The following is a 19,938-nucleotide window of genomic DNA, read 5'->3' as shown; positions in this document are numbered from 1 at the left end:
CAAAAAAATAACTTTTAACTTTTTTAAAAGCTGTACCAAACGAGCCCTTAGAAAAGACATAACAGTAAGTTTATGATATCTTTTCCACTGTCGTTTGTCAATATCGGTTCAGTCTGATGTATAGCTGATACATCTGATACAAGTTTACTTATCTAATGCCATGGAAAAGATATTCCACTTTTACAAGTGTAAGTAAACTACATTGTTGATTATTGTTGAGAATCATGAGGTTCTATTTCAAAACCAATTGATAATGGGATGAGTAGCCCATTCTTATATCTCACAATTTATTTTCACACATTAGCAATGTGAGACTAACTCTTAAGAGACCACATGACTGAACATAACATTTGAAAGAATCCCATAAGGCCAAATATAGGGAAATTTGTGGGTGTACACGTCGAGAAATTTGTGAATTTTAAAACAGGTCAAAGACCCAACATTAGAAATTGGCACATTGTCTGAAAGGTCCCAAATGGAGGCTAACGAGGAGACATTGGAAGTATCTGTTTGGATTGGCAACACTTTGGCTCACAACGGATCACAAATGACTTTTGAATCAGTGGCAATTTGGGCTCACAACGGATCACAAATGGCTCTGATACCATGTTGAGAATCATGAGGTTCCATCTCAAAACCAATTGGCAATGGGAGGAGTAGCTCATTCATCTTATATATGATCACAATTTATTTCTACACATTAGCAATGTAGGACTAACTCTTAATAATTATCACATGAGTGTAAATCCATTGCACTGATAAATTTTGAGACTAAATAGTTTGAAGTATATACTCATAATTATTTTCCACTGTGTAGACACACTAATTATAAAAATAATCATGAAAATTATATGTTCGAGATTCAATATAATTTATATATTAAACATATAATATAAAAATAATAATGTGAATCATGCAACATAAAATAATTTATGATTTTTATTAATAAATAAATATGATTATATTTAAATAAATTTTATTTAGAGTATAAAATCCTAATAATAATACCATTCAAAAATATTATTGTAAATATATTATTTTTTAATTATAAATTGTATAATTTTTTTTTAAGAAGATAACATCAATACTATTGTATAACATTAATAGTATAACACAAAAATATATATTTATAACCAAAAGTTAAACTTACGACTAGAGTGTGCATAAATCACCCAATCCAATTACAACGACCACTAAACATTAGATATCCAATTGTGATCAGATCAAATTGGATGTTATTTTTAAATATCCAATTGGATCGGATCGGATGTTGGATGAGGTGTCCAAAAATCTAATACATCCAACATCCAATTGAACTAAGTATTTTCATTTAGTTTGGATGAGTTATTAAATTTTATATTGTTATACGTAATATATATATATATAAAAATTTAAATTAAAATTTTACTCTTTTTTTTCTTAGATTGGATGGATACAATCCAATCTAATACATACTGGACTTAAAATATTGGATGGATCCGATCTGATCCAAAAAATACTAGGTTTAAAATATTATATAAATCTGAATTAAACCAATAAATATATATGAAATACATCAAACGGATAGAACCGATCCAATTCAATATCCAATAGATGTTAGATCGATTGGATGACTAAAATTAATTGGATCGAATCAGATAATAAAATCTAACATCCAATATATAATTGGATCGAATCTGGATAAACTTAAAAAATCTAATAAACTATGAGTATTTACGTCGCAAGTTATTTTATATAAAATGTTAAAGGCTAATTAATAATTTTTCCCCTGAACTTTGACATGTAGTAGATTATGCCCCTGAATTTTTTTGCCGTTAAAAATTCTCCCTGAACTATTGATATTGTTAAATTTAAGGACTTTTGTCTAATTTCATTCAATTTTACTGTTTCAGTGATTGTTTATGTACTAAACTATGCTCCTCAAACTTTGATATCTACCAAATCATGCCCCTTAAACTTTGATTTGTACTAAATCATGCCCCTTGAACTTTCATCCTTGTTAGAATTTTTTTACTAAAATTAGACAAAAGTCTTTAAATTTAACAATCTCAATAATTCGGGAGCAATTTTTAATGGCCAAAAAAATTCAGAGGCACGATTTAGTATATGTCAAAATTCAGGAGAAAAATTACTAATTAAATTTTGTCGTGAAAGTATTGGTGGATGTTGGTTGATTCGAGTCTTGTCCACCAATGAATATGCACCAGCGTAGCACTGTAGCAAAACCAATGAGTCACCATCATGGACACGTGTTCCCCTCCCAACCGTCCACGTATTGAACCTAAAATAGCTCATAAAATCCCGCCAATTCGACCTAAAAAGGCAAAAGAATCAAAAAAGAGTACAAAAGCCTTTTTCACTTCCATTTTTCCATTTTTTTCTCCAAAACGCAAGGTGGCACAGAAACAGAGCTCCAAAAATTACAGAGCCATACATGGTCGTCACTGCCTGGTACTAAACCCTACCTTAACTCTCTCTCTCTCTCTATCTATTTTCTGTTGCTTTTGTTTCTAGTTTTTTTTATTTTTTTTGGATTAAGCTTTGAGAATGAATGGTTTGAGGAAATGTTTTTAGTGACGATGCGATTCAGAATGTTAGCATTGATCAATGTGTATATATATATGTATACGTGTGTAGATGTTGATAGAGTGGATGTATTTTGGGGATTTGATTTGAGTTGAATGAATGCATTTCTTCATGTCTAAACTAGTTTTGGTTACCAGTTTTATTTGTGATTTAGTAGCTTGTTTGTGCTGATTTTTCTTTTCGATAATTGATTTTGATAGGCTTTTATTTGTACAATATGTTCTAAATTTTAACTTGCTTTGCATTGGGCCGGCTTGTGAATATGATACTTTTTGAAATGGATTCTTAGTTACTATTTAGACAGGGCTTTTTGATGTGTTTAATTGGTTGTACAATTTTTAAAATCCTTGTTACAATAATATTCAAATTTAATCCACACAATCTATTATAAATAAATAGAAGAAAGAAATTAAATGTACAATTTGTATATTATAATAGAATATATCAAACAGCAAAAATTTATATTGGATGTAGACGATGCATGAAGATTTATATAAATTTATGATATATGTTTCTTTAGTTAGTAAGATGATTAGTTTGATATGTTTAATCATTAAAGTTTTATAGGACTTGAAATAACTTCTATTGTTTTTTTTTTTGAATAGTATGAAATCCATCCAAAGAGAGAAAACACATTAAAAATATTCACACACCAAAAGTGACTTTTAGGCACTAAAAGAGCTTTGAGAGCTATGCGGAACATTCTCATTTTAATTCTTTATATTCTTTATTTAATATTGGCTTACTGTGACACTGTCGCAGTGCCTTGTTGGTGATGAAAAGATGACCTAAGTGTTATGAAAGAAAGGGCGTGTTCTGACTTATACTCACATATCTATTTGTAGCATATAAATATATATTTATATAAAATCGAGAAATCCTGAAATTTTTACTACCCATAAATTAACAGAACAGAAGAGGAATTTTCTTATAAGAAATTTTTCATTAATTACTGGAATGTTGTTGATTGTTATTTTGTGTAACCAAATTACTGGAATGTTATTGATAGACCACAGATTCATAGTTTGGACAAATTTGTGTTCATGCCACTCATGTTTGGTTTCTCTATCCTATAGTGATTATGAATTATGAGGTTCTATATATGATTTGTTTTAGATGTTACCTCATTTCTGATATTTCTTGCATGCTCATTTGAATACTTTTCTAATATTGGAATAAGTGAAGTTGCTTTCATGACAATTTACATGAATGGAATTTTTGTTGAATTCTGGTACGTCTTCTATTGAAATTTGCCACAAGTGTATTTCCTAATTCTTGTTGGTGACCCTCAAGCACAGTTGTCATGAATTTTCACTGAGTAGATTAGTCAGGTGCAGTATGTTGTGATTTAAGCTATTGAATGGGGTTTCATTGAAAAAATTCCATGATGTTTGTACCCAAGATCAAGAATTTGATGAGTCTTTTATACTAATTGTGCCAATGATAAGAAGCATATTATTTACAATGGAATAAACAGTGATAATACTGTCCACTACCATAGTCTAGCATAGGTCCATTTTCGCTCTTTTGAAGCAAATTCTTCTTCCTTCAGTGTCTATAGTACTTGGTTTTTTAATAAGTTTAGGCTGATAATTAACTAGAGATATCTAAATCGGAAAAGTTTTGTAATTTTTGAGACAATACGTGCAGCCTAAAGCTCATAACAAAATTTGTAGGGAGGTCTCTGTTTCCCTTTCTTACATTTTATTTCCTTCAGCTATTATTGTTTGATTATTAAAAGAAGAGAACTTCAGTTTCTTCTTTTGTTTTTTCAGCAGCCCCTGTGATATCTGTTGCTTTTTCATTGAAATAGATTTGTTAAAGCAATGGTGTAATTGGTGGTTGCATTACTATATCATGTGTCCAGGGTTTTGAAGACACAATTAGAGTCGAATGGATACAAATTGTGTGGTTTAACATTTGGCAGGAACATAGCCTTAAATCAGAAGTTGAAAATTTGATTGTTTTCATTTGTCAAAGAATGAGAGTAGAAACATGAAAAATACTTACTAGTTTTATTATATACCGGTAGCATTTAAGATTATTCTCAATTTTGTTTTTGCTCATAGCATTTACTATTGATGTACAAAACTGTATGCTTCTATATGCAATTTTTGTATTAGATACCAGAGGAATATTGCTGAGCTCTTTCGTTTTTTCTACCTAGATGAATATTAATTTTGGTTTTCTTAGGTCCAAATTCCTTTCAAAAGATTGTAACATCCTGTAGCCTAAAAGACAAGAAATACAGTGCAGGAAGCAGCTAACTGTTCTGTTTCACTGATTTGCTTCCCCCATGGACAGCTGTCTGGATAGTGTTTCGCATGGTATGGTTCTTGTTTCTTCTTTGGATTATAGTTTTATGCCTTTTGCTTTGTATGTTTTGTTTCCACAATCTGTTGTTGATGTCTTTTGTTTCTAGTGTTATTATAGGTTTCATTTTCCCAAAAGCTTTATTTTCAATACATATCAACCCTTTATAAAATTCACTTTTTATCTGATGACTCCTTCAACGATATAAATGGGTACCCTTTGTAAAATTCACTTTTTATCTGATGACTCTTACAATGATATAAATGGGTAAGATTCTGTAATGGAATAATTTAAAAGAATAATAGAAGATGAAATATCCTCACAGAAAGAAAAAACAAAAGAAAGTGGAAATTCACAATTAGTTAAAGTTCTTCACTTTCTCATTTGGATAACTCTTCCTGTTTCTTGGCCTAAGATATGACTTTATGTTCCATCGAAATAACCATAAAACAGTACAGTTTCACATCACTTTGTTCTTTGTCTGATTATGTATCCTGCCATGGGGCACCTGTTTCCTGAATTGAGCTTGCTTCATGGATGTTTTAGTCAAAAGGAATTTGGTCCAAGCTTTAGCAAATGATTTATAGGCGGGTTCAATGTATGTAAGAGGATGATATTATGGTAATTATTTCCTAACACGATGCTTAATTGTCACTTAAAGAGTGACATGTACTCAATAAGTGCTCTCATTGTCATTGATACAAACAAAGATTTGTCCCTGATAATTGTGGTAGAATTTTTGTTTGCTTACTGATAAGAAGACGGAGATCAATATTTTAATTTTATGTTGTCTCCTAATGACTCTTTAAAAGAAATTAATTTGTCTTTGTCTTGCTTTTGGATGGTTTTATCTTCTCTCTCCTATTTGTCCCCCCTCCTCCTATTTAGTCAACGCACTCTCTATACGTGAAGGGATGATCTCTATAAAGCAAGGTAAGAGTAAATTTTCTTTGAAATAAGTTAAAAATTGAAATCGCAAGAGAAGTTCTTAAGAGATTCATAAGTTTGAAAAGTTTGACAAGGGTCAGTATCTTCACTTTTTTCAACAAAATAAATGAAAGTTTAGTTATGAGTTTTATAGTTTATTTAACACAATAAAACGTTTAATGGTTCTAATTTTGGCAGGAAAAGTCAACTTACATTTATGAATCATTAAATTTATCTTTCACAGTCCATTAGTTAGTGAATAGGTTGAAAGTCTAAGGACTGAACAGAAGAAATTCTGTGGTGAAATAGTCTGTAGGAAAAGATTATAAGGTATAAATTTTATGTGAAGACGGGGATGTATACTATATTCAGTGTATATGTTTTTGTATTTGAACTCTAATCTATATTTGGAGAAAAGTTAACATGCATGCTTTCACAAAAATATTGAAGTCAGTTTGAAAGAGATTTGGATGATTTGTGTCTTACTATAGTTGGACAGCTTACTTGGTCATGGTCCACCCCAGGTTCCATAGTTTAGGTGAAAAAGGTAAGTATAAACATGAATGAGTCATTATTATTTATTTTTCACAAAGGGATGGAGGGAGAATTGGTCTTATAGGGGGGCCAATTTTTTTTTTTCTTTTTGAAGTACAAGAATTTTTGCAAAAATTAGTTTAGTTTTTTGAAATAAATTATTTGTGGGTGGGGGCGGGGGGAAGGGGTGAAATGGGTGTTGTGGTGTAAAACTACCTCTGTCAACGGGGAAGAAACATGCACACACATGATCGAGGGTAAGATATTGACATGGCAGAGTAAACACAACCAACAAAATAACTGAAAAGCAAAAACTAAACCCGTTAGTTAAGTGTTTTTGCCAATGCTTAGAGAGCAGCTAGAAACTACATTTTTTAACCACAAAGATAACAAATACAGTTCCTTCTCTTGAAGATTTCATCTTCTATCTCTATAACTAATTAACAACTTCTATCTTACCTCTACTAGAGCCAAAAGGCTTCTCAATCGATATCCTCTCACATCTTTCAGGTAGAACTTATGCAAAATCTGCTTTAAACAGCAATCTGTGTGCAGAAACAAATGGTCCAAAGTTTGAGAACGAAGCGTGCACGGTTCTATGCTTAAAAACTTAAAATCAATTTGGATTGTAATTTCATATTCGGTTATGCTGTTTATAGATGGTTGTTTCTCTTCTTTTTTTTCCTGGGTTTCACATATATCATATTTCTTACTGAAATATGTAATTGTTTGAACTTTTGTTTAACTAGATGAGAATGAAGATAAGCCAAAAGGTGAAGAAGCTGAATCCACTCATATTGAGATCAAGAAGAAAGAGTTTTTAAAACCAGTTCCAAATTCTGAAACTAATGTTCAAGTTAACATTGTCAAAGGGAAAGATGGTCAAAATGTTAATCAAGATGCATCCCCTTTAGAGATCGATGCTCCCGGGGAAGTAATGGATGCCTCCATATTAGAAGATGATGTTATACGAGCAGGAGGTTTTGGTGCTAGAGATGATCTTAGCAGTTTTCTTCCAGTTGCAAGTGATTCTACTGACTTTGAAGCCATGATACGTGATGCCCGTGAATATGAAGAACCTCAGGGTGAAGTATGCAGACCAGGTCTTGGCTGGAAAGAAACTACTACACAAAAGTAGTTGCCAGTTACTGCCATGTATGTATTTAGTGTTAACTCAACTTTTCTGCTACTTATTGGCTGTTGGTTTTTAGTGTTTTTAATTTGAAGTGTGACTCAACTCTTAAAGTTATTTCTTTGTTGTTGTGGGTTTTACTTTAACAGTATACTCATATTATATTGCTATATGAAATGGACTATATCATTAAATAGTTCACGTTGTTGTTGCACTCATTGGTATTTTCTTTTGAAATTTGGCTTTTCCATCACATGGAACTAATTTGATTAGTGATAGACATATTTATTTATAAATACATTACTAACAACCTTAGCCAGGTAAATGCTTTAGTCGTTTTACATTGTGATGTTTGATTATATATTTGTTTCTAAGTTCCCAACAAAATTGTCAGATAACCCACAGGCTTCTTGTTTCACTTTGCTGTTTTTGGTTGAGACCATGAACATTCAGACTTGACTGGCACTAATTTATAGGTCTTGGGAATGTCATAGAGGTCTGCAGGGTAATTATTTTCTTCCTGGTTTGCTAGGTGTCTCTAAGAGGTATTGCCTTTTGAAATATTTTTTGACCAGGCGCTAGGATGGCCAAAGGGTCGTAGGCTGATTTCCTGTTTAAAAAAACTCGCCATTTAGAACCAAAGTGAGCTCGCCATTCTTCTTGGGTGCTGTAATGAGGTAGATACTGCTTAGTCCCAAGATGAGCTGTGGCACAGTATTGTAGAATTCTCTTGTTTTGAGTCAATATGTGGTTTAAGCCATCTTTTCCTGTGGAAGATGGAATTGCTGAGGATAGGAATGCTACCAGGTACATTATATCTTCATCAGGTGTAACTAAGGACGTTCTATTGTTCCACCTGTATCATGTAATAGTATGAATTAGAAACCTGTTAGGTTTCAAAGATGTTGAAAACTTAGTAGTTTATTGAGTGAGTACATACTTGGATTTGTTCACTGGGTATATGAGGATGGGACCATTGGTTGAGTGGTTAAGCATGTTGCCAAAGACCTCTTTAGCGAAACTGTTTATCTTGCTTTTTGGGATCAGAAGATTCAGCCATGGATGAGGAACCTCCCACAGTCCTTTTTCTCTAAGTTTTATCTCTGAAATGTGGACTCTGTTTAGGAAGTCAAGATAAGAAACCTCAGATAGGAAGAGAGTGGATGGAATAAAATTCAACTCTGACAAGAGGCGTTCTGTCTTCTGCATTCATATTCAAAAAGTTTTTCAATGAGGATTTTATTATGAATAACATTTTAATTAGGACAAAGTTATATGTTTGGAATATTTGTTTGAAATGCTAACCTGGGTCATATTTTTCTCATCATTTGGGTTAAAATATAAGGCCATTTCTAAGCAATAGAGAGTTCTTCCATCTGAGCTGAATTGGGTTGCTCGACTTGGGTCCTTAGGATTGAAGGAGGATCTCCAGTTATTTAGAAGACCTGTTCTGTTTATGATCACGAAACCCTCAATATAGTCGAATGAGTTTCGGGATGCTATAAGGTGTTCTTGGTCCTGAGAAAATGTTGAGAAGTCTGAGTACAGAACTCTAATCCATTTCACCTGTCATAATTAGGACAATTTGGTTAGATCTGCTATAGTCAGCCTGCATACTTTTTTTCTTCGGGGGGTGTAATGTGGGCTGTGATTATTACCATCTTGGGTGCAACTTCAAGGGAAATTCTTGCTCGAGTAATGATGCCAAACTGTCCAAGCCCTCCCAGGACAGCGTAAAAGAGGTCAGCATTTTGTTCTTCTGAACAGGTAACCACCTCTCCTTTACCTGAAATAGAAAGCTCTAGACTCTGTTACTTCTCTGTCAACTAGTTTGGACATATGCTTGTATTCTGGGATTGTGGTTGAGGGAAAAAAAAAGTAGTAAGTTTCATAGAACATAGTATAGTACCTGTTACAACCTCAAGCTGGTAGACGTTGTTGATCTGAGGTCCATGCTTGAATGCCTGTCCACTGATGCCAGCATATGATAAAGTCCCGCCGACAGTGAGATATAGGTAGTCAGTCCAAGATTTTGGCGTCAGCCCATACCGAAGCGTCTCATGCAGAATATTTATCCACAAGTGGCCACCTGAAACTTCTGCATAAGGCCGCTCTCCAGTGAAGACCTTTATTTCCTGTTCCTTAAGTGACTCCATGTTGATAACCACACCTCGGTGAGCTTGTGCTTGACCTTGGAGGGAGTGGCCATGGCCTCTAGCAGCAACAGTGAATTCTGAACCAGAACCCATATGAAATATATGCTTTACTGTGGTGGAAATATCATATACCGATTTTGGATGCAGGACTGCCGACGGTAGGAAATGGTGCATATTGCCAAAGTCATTTGCTGCATACTGATTGTTCTCGAAGCTGAAGTGTCCATCTAGACTCAGTGTTTCCAAAGAGAAAGGTACGTTAGAGGAGCTGTAATGAGATGTTACTTTTGGAGCTGCTTTGAAATGGTTTGAGCATAGCTCGATTCTATCAGGTATGCAGCTCATGAGTATAATCATGAGAAGTTTGAGGTGGATTATGTCTCTCTGTTTCAGGAATCTGTAAACGAGTGGCACCATTTACTGATAATATGTATAAGAATATAAATATGGCTAGATAGATAGATAGAGAGAGAGATGAAGAACCAGAGAGAGAGAGAGAGAGAGAGAGAGAGCTTTACTTTGCTGTGGTTTGTGAGAAAAAGCAAGTGTGGTGTAGAAGAGTTTGGGGGCTAGAGAAGAGAATTTAAAGAGGGAGGCGTAATAGTTAAATTTCTGTAGATAGCTGAATATATTAATACGTTGTCTTATATTTTTCTGACTAATAGTGCTCACATATAATATATTGATCAGAAAAAGTACTATTTCCATTGAAAAGACTATCTAAGTATATACTTCCTTGAGTTTTTTCTTCTCTTTCTTTTTATTTTTTTTATTTCTTTTTATTTTAAGAGGAAAAAGAAAAGAATAAAATACCTTTTAGATTTCCCTTTTGGGTTCTACAGTTTTTTCAGGATAAAAAATCACTCTTTGAGTTAAAAAGGACTAACCCCTCCTCACACACACTCAAATGTCTTTTTCTTCACTGTATAGCCGATTCTAATAACTATTTCAAGACCCAAAAACAGTCTTACTTTGATTCACTGCCAAGAGACCATCTGAGTTTTTGACAATCTTTTCATGGAACACAGTGCATGCCTCTTCTACGTGACTGTTGTCAGGTTTTCAAAACAGAGCACAAACTTTCCAGTTGCTAAGCAAATGGGCTTGATTGGCCCCTACTTACTACAATGCATGCTATTTCAGTTTAGTGAATTTGAGTCAGAAAATGAGGTCCCCACTCAAACATTTTAATCAACAGCAAGGTATGTGTTTCTTAATTTAGCTTAAATTTTATATTCTTATTCTGTTTTTTTTTTTGCTTATCATTAATATTTAAAGAATCACTATGATTTTGACTATGGAATACTTGGTATAAGAACTTCCGGCCGACCCCTCGACGGTGAAGTTTTAAGCATTTCTGGTGATTTTTTCTGGACTTTTATGTATTATTTGTTTAGTTTCAGAAATGGTTAGTGGTCCTATGGTTGTTGAAAGAAATAATAGCAAAAAAGAGAATATGTTATACTGATTTTGAAAGAGCTGATTTTTAGAGCATGTTTAATATTAGGGCCTTATTATATATATTGTGTAGTCATAGTCATTGTTAAGTTGACAAGATTTGATGTAATAGTAGTAAGTTAAAGGCTACTAGAGCATGGCTAGGAAAGGAGTCATGTGGAGCCTCTTGCACGTGACCCCCTTGTGGGAAAAAATATGCCTGTCATGATCTTGGTTTTTGGTATAACTACCAGCAACCTCATATGCATTATATATCACGAGAAAAAGAAAAAAAAAATACTCTTTAGGGGTCTGATAGTAACATGTGAGATTGATTAGTCATATAGATTCTTATATATGTATATATATTTTTGCACTTGAAAGAAGGGTGGTTGTTTTCTAATGAAAATTCCTTTAAGGTACATTTGAATAGTCAAGAGTCCTACTACTAGAGTTTCATATCATCTTATACAGATACCCCACTATTTTCCATTAACTTAAGCTGAAAATTCCAATTTCTCTGTTTATTTTGATTTTGATTTTTTTTTTCCAAATAAAAAAAGGTATATACTAGAGATCTTTGCAATGCATACCTTGTGTATAGATACACCCTCTTGTGTGTTTTTAGTTCCTGAATAGTTATTTTGATTTTTTTTTTTATAATTATTTGTTTTAATATTGTGAACCGAATACACAGAGGTTAATGCACACCTTGTGTATCGGTACACCCTCTTGTGTGTTTTTAGTTCCCGAATTGTTATTTCTTTATTTATTTTATTTAATTCGATTTTTTTTGAAATTTTGCAGGATGTATCAAACAATTACAATAAATTATCTTAGCATAAATTGAATTCAAAATTATTCCGGAACCGAAAACAAGAAGAGGTAAACCCCTATACCACATAAAATCTCTGTATACTATATTGTGTGATGGATGGATAGATAGATATAGATATATGCAATTCTTGTTGGTTTCATGTCAGTTTATATCTAAAAGGCATGCCTAAGCGCATAAACTCTAATTGACACAAATGGGGTGGGGGGGGTATGGTATCATCTTTTCTTTTGGTACAATTTGCTCATGTAGGGGCCGTAGGAGGAGTTTGGAGAGAGAGCTTATTGTGAAGGAAGAGAAATGAGAGGGATATTAAAAGAGAAAAAGATATTAGAAGTATTAGTAGTGGACACAAGGATTATAGTTTGACAAAGTAGAAAAAAAAAAAAAATACCAAGTGACAATATAACCTATCAACTATTGGCTTAAAGATCAGATCAGCCCCTCCCTCTACTTTCCACTGCTGATTCATATATATCAGAAAAACACACTTGTTTTTTTTTTCTTCTTGCATGATAAGCACTGATTCTTTAGGTCATCTTGTTGGGACAATAGCTTTGTCACCTAGGGACCCATCTCACCCCATCTTAAAACTTTGGATTGTCATTGGTCCCCTGCTTTAGCCAATTATTTTGTTTACTTACATATTTTAATCTTTTGCTTCACAAAGTATAGGGTAAATATACAGTATAGGGCCTTTTTGGTACGCCCTATATTTGTTTCAGCGAGATTTTTTTAATCTATTTCTTTTTTCATAATTGTGTTAAATTTTTTAAAATTTTTGAATAGTTTATAGTGCGATATTTTACTGCACTCCTAACTGTTTTTTAATGCACGTAAAGTAATTGTTTCAATTATATTTTCGGTTTAAATTATTTTAATTTTTTTGAAAATTATTTATTGTTTGTACTTTGTAGTGTGTAATTTGAGTGTGTGAGTTAGTAAAGTATATTATATTATAGGTGCACAAATGTGTATATATATTTTATATGTATGAATTATTATAATTATATATATTTATAAAATAATTTTTTTTATAAATTTTAAATAATTTATAGTAGATAATTTGAAAATTATGTGCTCTTGTTTTTATTTATTTGACGTGTTTAAAACATGCAATGGGTTTTGAAGTTGTGTAAATTATTTATATAATATCTTAAATATCTACAATAAATATATATATATATATTCACTGTATATAAGTGTATGATAGAATAGAAATTGATTTGTGAGGAAGTCCCAATTATTTGGGGTTTAGAAGGTGATTTTGATTTTATTTAAGGCCCCCAAGAAGATTCTAACACCCCCTTTTACGTGTCACCGTTGGGTTTTAACAACTAGTTGTGGTTGGGGGACCATTGACCTCACCATCAATACAAACTAGTACACACACACTCTTTTATTTGCTTTGTTTTGTTTTTATTTTAGATCATAATTTGGTTTCTTACATTTATTATGTGGTATTCGTTAAACTTGATGAATCATCTAGTGGTCATAATAAGTTATATCAAAGAATTTTTTTAGTGCAAAACTATTCAAATGACCAAGCAAAGGCATTATTAATTAGGGGTGGACCCACACATAGGCGAGGGGGACATGAATTTTAGTTAGTTACCACATATATTTATAATAAAAAATGATATTTATAAACATCAAATTAGTTTTAGTGTAATAGTTCAATTCTTATGAAGAGCATTTTTTTTTAAGTTTACTTTTGCCTCCACTTTAAAAAAAAAAAAAATTACGCCTCTCTCACTTTAAATTCTGGTCTGCCATGTGGAGAATATGTTAACATAATATAATAATATACCACCTCAACGGTTCTATTCTATTATATAATTCAGTTATGGTGCACCATCCAATAATGACAGTTAGTAAAAAAAAACCATTGTTTTAAGTGGTGTAATTTTGAGTGCATACGTGGTGGTGCATATTACCATTATATAATTTTACATATAAAATTAGCAATTTATTTAGATATATATTCATAAGGTTTTAATAATTACTAAATTATATTAATTTATTACTATAGGGTTTATTTGGTATGCTAGATTAGATTGGGTTGAATAGGATTGTTAATTGGGATTATTTAAAAAAAAAATATATATATAAAATATGATTGTACGGAATATTGAACATTTTTATGAGTTTTGTGATTTTATTTACATAAAATACGATTATTTGATTTTATGTTGTATTTTTATTATTTTGTTATTGATTTTTTGTTATTTATATATTATTTTTATGATATTTTTTTAATTATTTTTATGTGGGTTTTTTGTGTTTTTATTAAATACTGTGAAAATGTAAAAAAAAATAAAAAATTAAACATAAGTGTTTTTTTATTATGTAATGTTCTTTCATTAATTAAAATTGGATTGGATTAAATTTAATAGAAAGTTATTTTTTAAAATAATCATAGTTTTTTGAAAAAAAGTAAAATAATATTATAAAAAAATAGTAGTAAAAAAAGAATTAGAAGTAAAAATTAGTAAAAAAATAGATATCATTTCTAAGTACTCATGATATTTTTTGTAATACATTATTTATAAAATAATGTAAAAGAAAAATAGGAGGTTTATTTTAATCATCTTTTTTGATGGGATAATATAATAGTCCAAGCCAAAGGGACAAATTGTGTGGAGTGGATGAAATTATCCAATTCCCTATTTAATCCAATTCCAAGCACTAATCCAGTACTGCAACAAATATGGCCTATAGGGTTGAGTACTGTGTATGACAAATAGATATTTTATGTTATAAATTATTATGAAAATGTACGTGTCAATCCATTTAACACTACAAAAAAAAAGTGTGCAATATAGAAAGTATTTATGAATCTATTAATTAATTAACATGCATTGATTGTTTGGTAAGCCGAATTACATAGAGAATATAATATTAATTAGTATATATTTTAGTAGTATTATGTAAAATATGATATATTTTAATACAACAACACATTATATAAGAATATAAATTATTCTAATAATGGGTCAAATTCACAATAAATTTTATTTTTTTATTTACTATTATAATTTATTAAAGTGAGTTGAATATAGCATATATATATTTTTATCAAATATAGCATAAATTTTAAATTTTGCATAGGATACATATGATCTAATATACAATATTATAGTAATGAATCCATTTTGCTCTCTTAGTTAAAAATAAATGTTTCTTCGATCAATTATTATGAAGAAGATTTTATATATAACTAGTTTTTATTATATTTAAATTTGTGTTTAGAAAAAAAAAAAATATATGTTTTATGAATGTTGAACCACAAATTTGTGTATAAATTGCTATGATTCTTGTATATTGACTTTAAGATCAAAAGGAGAAGAAAAAGAGGATTAATATTTTGTCACTGATAATTGAAGACCATGACTTTTGAGCCCTAAAAGGTTACCTTCAAAAGAAATAAAAAGACTAAAAGGCAACTCTATTCTATAGGGTTTGGAGCCCTAGATTCCGACATTAAGACAAGCCAAAATGATTCCCTTTCTATGATATTTTTCTTATAAATATTCATATATTTTGTGTACAAACTTCTTTTTCTGAAGAAAAAAAGCCAAATCATATATTGAAACCTTTTACTAGTCTTTTTATTTTTTGTTGTGTTTTTTAATTTTTATCCTTGTCAAACTAACTCTATCTTTCTTGAAAATAATTAGACAATTCTTATTCTTGCTAAGTATACTATATTGCCAAGAGGGATCTTATTATTATTATTATTATGAAAAAATGAAAAAAAATGAGAAAATAGAGGAATCTTATTACATTTAATAATTGATTAATTAAGGGTACTTATTTCAAGGCCAGGTTTGATCCTATATAATTCAGAAGCGCTTTATTAATTAATGCTATTTTCTTTATTTTATTTTTTGTAAAAAAGCTATTATAGTTTCTTTTTCTTCCATTAAATACTCATCAATTTTGTGCACTATTTTTTTTTTTTGTTTTGGTTTTGAGTATAGCACTTTAGATTATGTATAAATAATAATATAAATTATTGAGTATAGCACTTTAAATTATATATAAAAATATAAAACATTATTGGTTTAAATGATAGTGTCATTAATTGGGTGAGCATTTATGTCCCCACTAATTTAAATCAAGATTTTATATTACAAGTAATATCCACTAATTTAAATTAAGATTTTATATTACAAGTAATATTATTACATCCCCAACATAAATTGATTTGTCTTTATTTTTTTCAGCACCCAATTTCAAATTTCAATTTTGTGATGATCATGATGAAATGGGAAACAATTAATAATCATTTCTTGGCTAAAATAATAAAAGCTAAAATCTGGATTTTATCAATGTAGCAAATGGGCTATTATTATAATAAAATTATACATTATTAATATTTGTGTTAACCTAATAGGGGGAAATAAAGGATTAAACTTTCTGGTAAGTATGATTTGGTCTAATGAAAGATAATAAGAAACACACCTTTAATTATATACTAAACTAAATTCCAATCACAACCCTACATTTGTATCATAAAATAATAAAACAGTTCTACAATGCTCTCTAAAAGGAGACCAATTATTTGAAAAGAAATATTAGGCATCCATACCAATATAATACTCTATTTCTCAACAAAACACAATATAGCATATCTAAATTGATTTTACAATTGGTTATTAGAGGTGGATATAAACAAGCAAACAATAAGTTTAATCAGCCTATTAATGTGTTCACTAATAAGTTAATTAGTCATATCAAAATCACAAAGATTAAATCTTGCTTATTTATTAATTTTTATCTACTAGTTGTCATTCATTGAAAGAAAAAGTTGACTAATAATGTTCTCTTATTCATTAATTTTGGCCTTAATTAGCAGTTAATAGCTACCATATAAATAAGAGTAATTGATGGTTATACATTGTTATGAGACACTTAAGTGTTAGCACCATTACGAGGTGTCACTTTATAATTGGTCATCGGTTTTCTATAATTTTTATTAAAGTAAAATATGTTAGACTCCATATTGAATTGCACCAATAAAAATATTACACATCACAAGGGTGAGGCATTATGGGTGCCCTTTGCATTTCTCATATTTTTAACACTTTATAATAACTGTTGGGATTAAAGTCACTTAATCTGTCAAAGTCAGCAGATGAATATGGAGAAAGCTGTTGTTAGTTATAATAGTTAGCTTTGTTACCAACTTAAAGAGAGCTCCACCAACATCTATATATAGAAGTGCCTCGACTCCCTCAAGTAATCTCCAATACTCATACTTCAGTTTTAGAGTCAAGTTTAGAGAAAGAGAGTCTAAGATCACAGTGAGTGTGTGTGTGTGGAGGGATGTAATGAGAGTATCACTCTTTAAGTGATTTTACTCATTGTGAGCCATTTCTTTGTAATTATTTATTGTGTTGAGTTGTATTCTTGGGCAATCTCATGGTGCACTACTCACTATTCCTAATCAATAAACATCCATGATTCATTCATTCTCAAGCTAAGTTTATTCTTGTCTAATTTCATCTAAGTTCTAGTTTTGATTTTGTGATTGGTTCTAGTTTGAATTGTGTTTTATTGAACATTGTTACTACTGTAACACTTACGTTTTGAGAGTGATCATTCATCACAAATGGTATTAGAGCTCAAGGTTTAGAGTTCAAGAATCGCATTCAACCAATCAAGATCCATCTTCAACATTTCAAGAATCAAACTCGAACTTTCAAGAACTAGATTCAAGCAATCAAGAAGTTGGTTTGAATGACTACAACAAGGTTTGAGGTGGACAAGTTCGTTGGTTCCAATAATTTTAGCCTATGGAGAATCAAAATGAAAGATTTTTTAATTCACAAAGGTATCTATGAAGCACTTGATGCTGAAGCCATGAAATTGATTAAAGACAGGAAGAGGAAACTTGAAATTGAAGGCAAGGCATACAATGCCATCCTCCTTAATCTTGGTGATGAGGTTATGAGGGAAGTTTCAGATGAAGACAAGACCTTGGGTCTCTAGAACAAGTTGACTTCAATCTACATGAAGAAATCTCTTGCAAACTAGTTGTATCTTAAGAAGAAATTGTACACACTTTGAATGGATGAATCAAAGGAATTGAGAAAGCATTTACATGATTATAGCATAATCATTCTTGATTTGATTAATTTTGGGGTGAAATTCGATGATGAAGACCATGCTATAATCATGTTGAGTTCACTTCCCAAGATGTATGGGAACTTTATTGATACAATCTTGTATGGCAAAAAAACTCTGACCATGACAAAGGTTAAGGCTGCATTAAATTTTAAAGAGATTCAGAAGAAATGAGATGAGAAAAGAGATCTATGGAGAAGGATTACTCATTGTTAAGAGAAAATTCTCCAAGAGGGAATACAAGAGAAATCAGAATTCAAATGTCTACAGAAGTAAACATTCAAGATTCAATTTTAGAAACTCCACTAGAGGGCCAAGCTCTAATAGAGCCGCAGGAAAGTAATGTTATTACTGCAAGAAAGAGGGCCACTTTAGAGATGATTGTTTGACTTTAAAGGCTAAATTGAAGAGAGAAAATCATCACAAGTCCAAAAGGCATGGAGTTTCTGTTGTCACAGATGGCTCTGAGTCATCTGATGCACTTGTGATGTCTAGATCAGATTCAGGTGGAGATTAGATTCTAGATTATGGGTGTTCATTTCATATGACACAAAACAAAGAATTGTTTAAGACCCTTTTAGAGAGTCATGGGAGCACACTTCTTCTTGGGAACAACAAAGCTTGTGAGATCAAAGGTGTGGGAAAAATCTTGTTAAAGAATCATGATGGAGTCTTGAAGACCTTGAAACAGTTCTGGTATGCTCTAGATCTTAAAGAAATATTCTCTCTATTGGTATGCTTGATAAACTTGGATATGTTGTCAAAGTTGAGGAAGGTGTGATGAAAATTGCATAAGGCATTGAAACTGTGATGAGAGGAAGGTTGAGTAATAGATTGTATTTCTTGGATGGAAAGATAATAACAGGTAGTGCAGAACCTGTTATTAACTCAACTAAACACAGTCAAACAAGACTATGACACCTCAAATTGGGGCATGTAAGTCAGAGGGGACTTGAGGAAATGAACAGGCAAGGACTGTTCAAAGAGAAGCTAACAAAAAGACTTGAATTCTGTGATGAATTTATTTTGGAAAGACTTTCAGATTGAAGTTCAACAAGGTAGAATACACCACCATAGAAAGGTTAGCTTATGTCCATTCTGACCTTTGGGGGCCATCTAGGATTCCAACTAAAGGCGGAGCACACTATTTCATGAGTATAATTAATGATTACAACAAGAAAGTCGGGATTTATTTGTTGAAAAGCAAAGATGAAGATCTAGAAACCTTTAACACATGGAAGAGGCTGCTAGAAAACTAGACTAGAAACAAACTCAAGGTCCTAAGAACTGACAATGGCCTTGAGTACTACTCAAATGAGTTCAAGGGATTGTGTGCCAAAATGAGAATCTAGAGACATAGAACTGTGATCAAAACCCCTCAGCAAAATAGTGTTGCTAAGAGGATGAATAGAACACTGATTTAAAGGGTTAGGTGCATGTTACTAGGAGTTGGCTTAGACAGAACCTTTTGGGGACTCTTAAAACAACCTTCTAACTAATCAACAGATCACCATCTATGCCAAAAAACTTAAAGACCCCACAAGAGTTATGGACAGGTAAACCCTCAAACTTAAATCACTTGAAAGTGTTTGGATGTACTATATTTGTGCATGTTAGACAAGATAAGTTGCAGCTTAGAGCTTTAAGATGTATGTTTCTTGGCTACCCTGAAGGGGTTAAGTGATATAAAGTGTGGTGCTTAGAACTTGGATTCAAGAAGTGCTTGATTAGTAGAGATGTTGTTTTCAAGGAAGATGAAATGGCCAAAAAACCAAGAGCACTTCCAATGATAGTGAAGCTGTATCAGATGAGAATGTCTAGATTGAGGTGGAGCAAGTTGCTCCTCCAACATCAGCTAATGTTGTTGCTGATGGAACTGAGGTAAC

General features: G+C 31.5%; 2 protein-coding genes across 6 annotated transcripts; one reads left to right on the top strand and one right to left on the bottom strand.

Annotated features, from left to right (window-relative positions):
• The first annotated feature begins 2,315 nt into the window (after positions 1-2,315).
• On the top strand, positions 2,316-13,662 carry LOC115710120 (uncharacterized). Of its 5 annotated transcripts, XR_009686718.1 has the most exons (5): positions 2,316-2,451; positions 4,780-4,913; positions 7,110-7,515; positions 10,677-10,850; positions 11,893-12,959. XR_009686718.1 is itself a non-coding variant. In XM_061111520.1 (4 exons), the coding sequence occupies exons 2-3, from the start codon at positions 4,883-4,885 to the stop codon at positions 7,496-7,498; spliced, it is 420 nt and encodes a 139-aa protein (XP_060967503.1). In that variant the 5' UTR covers positions 2,316-2,451; positions 4,780-4,882; the 3' UTR covers positions 7,499-7,515; positions 10,677-13,662. The 5 variants fall into 5 exon arrangements, 4 of the variants coding, with proteins under 4 accessions (XP_060967503.1, XP_030494318.2, XP_030494319.2 ...); XM_061111520.1 differs by having other exon boundaries at positions 10,677-13,662; XM_030638458.2 differs by lacking the exons at positions 10,677-10,850; positions 11,893-12,959 and having other exon boundaries at positions 7,110-7,706.
• LOC115710080 (cytokinin dehydrogenase 1) lies at positions 7,717-10,334 on the bottom strand. Its single transcript, XM_030638402.2, has 5 exons — positions 9,402-10,334; positions 9,151-9,278; positions 8,798-9,058; positions 8,433-8,695; positions 7,717-8,348 (listed from the first exon to the last, which is right to left on the bottom strand). Exons 1-5 carry the CDS (start codon positions 10,063-10,065, stop codon positions 8,021-8,023), a joined length of 1,644 nt encoding a protein of 547 aa, XP_030494262.2. The 5' UTR covers positions 10,066-10,334; the 3' UTR covers positions 7,717-8,020.
• Positions 13,663-19,938: the final 6,276 nt, after the last annotated feature.

Source organism: Cannabis sativa, chromosome 3 (genome assembly GCF_029168945.1).
Source record: "Cannabis sativa cultivar Pink pepper isolate KNU-18-1 chromosome 3, ASM2916894v1, whole genome shotgun sequence".
NCBI lineage: Eukaryota > Viridiplantae > Streptophyta > Magnoliopsida > Rosales > Cannabaceae > Cannabis > Cannabis sativa.
The sequence above is the reverse complement of the archived record's forward strand: the minus strand, read 5'-3'. Positions and strand labels throughout refer to the sequence as shown.

What these genes read in the sequence shown, in the direction of transcription:
- LOC115710120 (XM_061111520.1), top strand. Translation starts at nt 4,883, where the DNA reads ATGGACAGCTGTCTGGATAGTGTTTCGCATG. An exon ending in TCTGGATAGTGTTTCGCATG is followed by an intron (nt 4,914 to 7,109) that starts GTATGGTTCTTG and finishes TTGTTTAACTAG; the next exon opens with ATGAGAATGAAGATAAGCCA.
- LOC115710080 (XM_030638402.2), bottom strand. Translation starts at nt 10,065, where the DNA reads ATGGTGCCACTCGTTTACAGATTCCTGAAACAGAGAGACATAATCCAC. An exon ending in CCAGCTTGAGGTTGTAACAG is followed by an intron (nt 9,279 to 9,401) that starts GTACTATACTAT and finishes TTTCTATTTCAG; the next exon opens with GTAAAGGAGAGGTGGTTACC. An exon ending in TTGAAGTTGCACCCAAGATG is followed by an intron (nt 9,059 to 9,150) that starts GTAATAATCACA and finishes TAATTATGACAG; the next exon opens with GTGAAATGGATTAGAGTTCT.